General features: G+C 33.9%; 1 protein-coding gene across 1 annotated transcript in view; it reads left to right on the top strand.

The window, feature by feature from the left end:
• Nucleotides 1–483, top strand: part of LOC129216811 (protein DEK-like) — a 31,769-nt gene extending 31,286 nt beyond the window's left edge. Inside the window, exon 13 of the mRNA XM_054851027.1 lies at nucleotides 479–483. Within this exon, the coding sequence (XP_054707002.1) occupies nucleotides 479–483 (5 nt within the window). The remainder of the gene's footprint in view (nucleotides 1–478) is intronic.
• The last annotated feature ends 3,250 nt before the right edge of the window (nucleotides 484–3,733 follow it).

Here is a 3,733-nt window from a genome sequence, read left to right as displayed (position 1 = left end):
TTCGAATAATGCGGTATCGGCAGTAGCGAAATTAGTTACTTGTTAAAATGATACTTCAAAAAAAAAAAAAAAAGAGTCATTTTGTCGACTATTGCAAATAAGGAGCACAAAAAATTGTGAACTTAGAGGGACAAAAGCAAACTCTCATTCTTAAGAATGAAATATCATAAAATAATTAAATTCAAAATAAATAAATAAATAAAAGCTCAATAAGTATAAACAGTCGTTTTTTTTTCTAAATCAAAGAATCTTTTTCTTTAGCCCTCAAGCATAAGTACAAAATATTTTTATTCGTGGGCAATCTTGATGGGATATGCATTTTTCAATGTAAAAGTAGATAAAATAAAAAATCTCCTCTCGAAATTTTACATATAATTTTTTCTTGAAACCAAACCCTCCCCCCCCAACCCCTTCGTTTTTTAAAATAACAGCAATGAAATATGAAATAAAAAGTTAGCAGTTTAATAAAATATTGCAGGATAACCTACCTCATTAATTTGTAGAATCCATCAAAAATTTCTCTTTGTGCACGCTTTTTCCTTCTAAACTGAAAGAGAACTTTAACGCATAGCGGAATCAAAAATAAAACTTGGTTTTGGGTAGAGAACCAAAAACCGACTGATTCTTATCCCACTACATCCAAATAAATTTCTCCCTTCCGTTATTATACAGTGTTTAAACTAATGTTTTCTGAAAAACTATCCCCCTCCACTGTATACTTTTTATAGGTGCTTCAGGGCAAAAAGACCGAGCCAAGAAGGAACAATTTGGAAGTTTTATTAGGCATCAATCTTCAAGAGGAAGTGTCAATGAATTTCTGTGACATGTTGTCGATTTGGGTAATTTTGCGCTTTCATAAGAGCCGAAAGCACTTCTGTGGGAGGTTCCGTGGTGTAGTCTGGTGATTAGTGCTATCTGTTTAGTATTGTTCAGCCCGAGGATAGGAGTAGTGTTACAGAGTGTGGGTGGCGCAGACAATCTATCTGACAGATAACTGGAAGTAAAACTGGGCCATTATCAATTAGACGCCGCCATTCCTAAAGCATTCATTGCATATAATAAAGGGCCACAATCATTAGACACGGGAGTCAACTAGTCATCCGACAAGATCCAGCACGGATAGCTCAGGCGACTTGAAGCGGTGATATCAAAGGCGATGAAGCTCTATTTGCAATAACACTTGAAATTTTGCCCCATCCAAGCCTTGGTTTTCTCGGAGAGTTTGGGAGGGAGGACTTTAGGTGGAAATAATTGCCTCCTCTCTCCTTGACTTACAGAAACATAATGTACTTTGTTGGTGTCTGGTATGTTTTTTTTTTGTATTCTCCCCCCCCCCCGTCTACACCACTGCTGTCATACAAACAATTTTTAACCAACTTTTTCGCCACCAAAAGTTGGTTAAAAAATCATTTTTACATGAAATATTACTATGTCAATAACGAAAATTTCGGGGGGGGGGGCTGGTAGGCCCCCTGGCTACGCCACTGATAAATACTATGGGGTGACATCAATAAAAACTCAAAAAAGTAACAGTAAAATGTTTTTAGTCTATAAATCTTCGTTTTGTATGTACAGTGGCTCGCAAAAGTGTTTCTACACCTACGACTTTCAATGAAATCAGACCCTATCCATTGGTTATTATTTGGTATTTCAGAATAGGTATTTAATTATAAGATCTATGATCAATTTTCTATAAAACTACATGAAAGTTTTTTCAAAAAATATTAAAACTAATTTTTTTAAACCGAAAAGTGCTGGAAATTTTATTTCGCAAAAGTCTTTGTACACTTTAAAAAATGTCTATAATATATTATTGAATAGTCTAACTTTTTATTAAGTCATTATTTAGTAGAATATCATGCAGTATCAACAACACCTTTTAAGCGTCTTTGAATAGATTTTTTCTTTCTTTCTTTTTTTTGGTTAATTTCCGAGTAAGTGTTCAACCACACTTTGAGTCTTACTGTTTCTAGCTCTATTTTCGTTTCAAAGCCGTGTTTTCATAATCTAGCCTCCTGATATCTCTAAATATGTTACATCAAGTTCAAATCTGGAGATTTAAGGGGTAATTTCTGAACTCTAGGACAGTCTTGCGTTAAGTTTCTTGATACTCTTAAGCAACTAGAAAGTGAATGACAACAGGAGGGGGAGGAGGAAGCTTATGTGGTGCGGACTTGGAAATTGAAATTATTAGCGGTGTAGTGCTGTGCAGCCCTTTTTTCTCATTCGTAAGGTGCAGCACTACTTTGGGAGGGGGGGGGGACACAGTGTAAAGTATCTGCATATTAAGCTCAAAGATAAGCATTCTGCGATAGAGAACAGCTATTGGCCATCCAAGACAAAAATACTCCAGCGACCGAATGTCCTCGCCTATTACCATCCTGAAGACAAAAACCTAAGTCATCAGAAAGCTGAAGCACGGTTAAAAGGACCAAATAATTTTTTTTAAACATACAAATCCTAGTCTAAAAATCTTCTATCAGAATGTTGTTTAAAATTATTCAAAATCCAAAAAAAGATTGAAAAAAAAGGGCAAGAAGCAGGCGATTTTTTTCAAGAAAGCGGATTTCAAAAAAAAAGCCATATTTCTCGAATTTAGCTCAAAAAAAAAAAAAAAAGCCAATCTGGCAACCTGCTTACTTTTTTGTAATCTATCTACCCATGCAAGGAATTGTTTGCTTGGATTCAATTCTGAGAAAGTGCCAACTGCGATCTCTTATCATTGGGTAAGAGTTTTGTTGTCATGGCAACACGCTTTCATTTCCTATCGTGCATGGCTGCAGTTTTCTTTCCTTTGCCTTTGACTTTTCTGGGGAAATCGGTCGTTTAAGCAACATTTTGTAACTTATTTTCAATAAAAGTCAATGTAAGAAAAAATTTATAAAATTCATACTTCCTGTCAATTATGAGCATACAAGTGAGAAATGAAAATTATTTTTGGAAGACTCAAGCTTTGTTTGGTTTGCCTGGGAAGACCTCACGTCACTGATAAACCCCCAAAAATGCAACATATTTTGACTTTGATTTTTGAGTTATTAGTTTTTGTGAACCCAACACTTTTAAATAGTGCTAATTTTGGAATCTGGTAAAACATTTTTCAAGTGGATACTGGGCATAGAATAATTTCTGCTGGAAAATCTTCATCAGCAACATGTAAATTTAAACTATAAACCTCTCAAGAAACGTTACCTGTAATCTTTTAAGCATACATTTTATGTTTTTTTTTTTTCTTCAGTTATTGCTTTTATTTTGAGATTTCGGTTTTTTTAATTTCTTTAGTTGACTTTAAATGTATTTCTCACTGAGCCTAGTTTGAATTCTGTGTTAAACGGCCTGTTAAGTTCGCCACAAAATGTCATATTTTCCCTTCCCCATTTTTATAGGGCTATAAAAAGAATTTCTTTTACACGTTTATTTTATTGATACGAAATTTGCACCAGTTTTACAGGACAGAACTTTCTAAGGCTTCAAGTTCGCAAAAATCATTCGTAATGCCGAACAAAAAACTATCTGTTGTTTTGGAAGGTTCTAGAATTTTTATTTTCGATTCGTATCCTTGAACATTCAATTCAATTCATTTTATTTCAATCAGGGTAGTATTTTTTTTTTACAAAAATGCATTTCGACAGATAAAATAAAAGAAATTTACAAACAGAAATATATTTCACCCTGTCTATAAATTTTTGCTTTATTCTCTGGCTAAGAGCTACCTAGAATGTATTTAAAATGTTAA

The sequence above is a fragment of the Uloborus diversus genome, chromosome 2 (genome assembly GCF_026930045.1).
Source record: "Uloborus diversus isolate 005 chromosome 2, Udiv.v.3.1, whole genome shotgun sequence".
In the NCBI taxonomy this organism is placed as follows: Eukaryota; Metazoa; Arthropoda; class Arachnida; order Araneae; family Uloboridae; genus Uloborus; species Uloborus diversus.
This window is presented reverse-complemented; position numbering and strand designations above follow the sequence as displayed.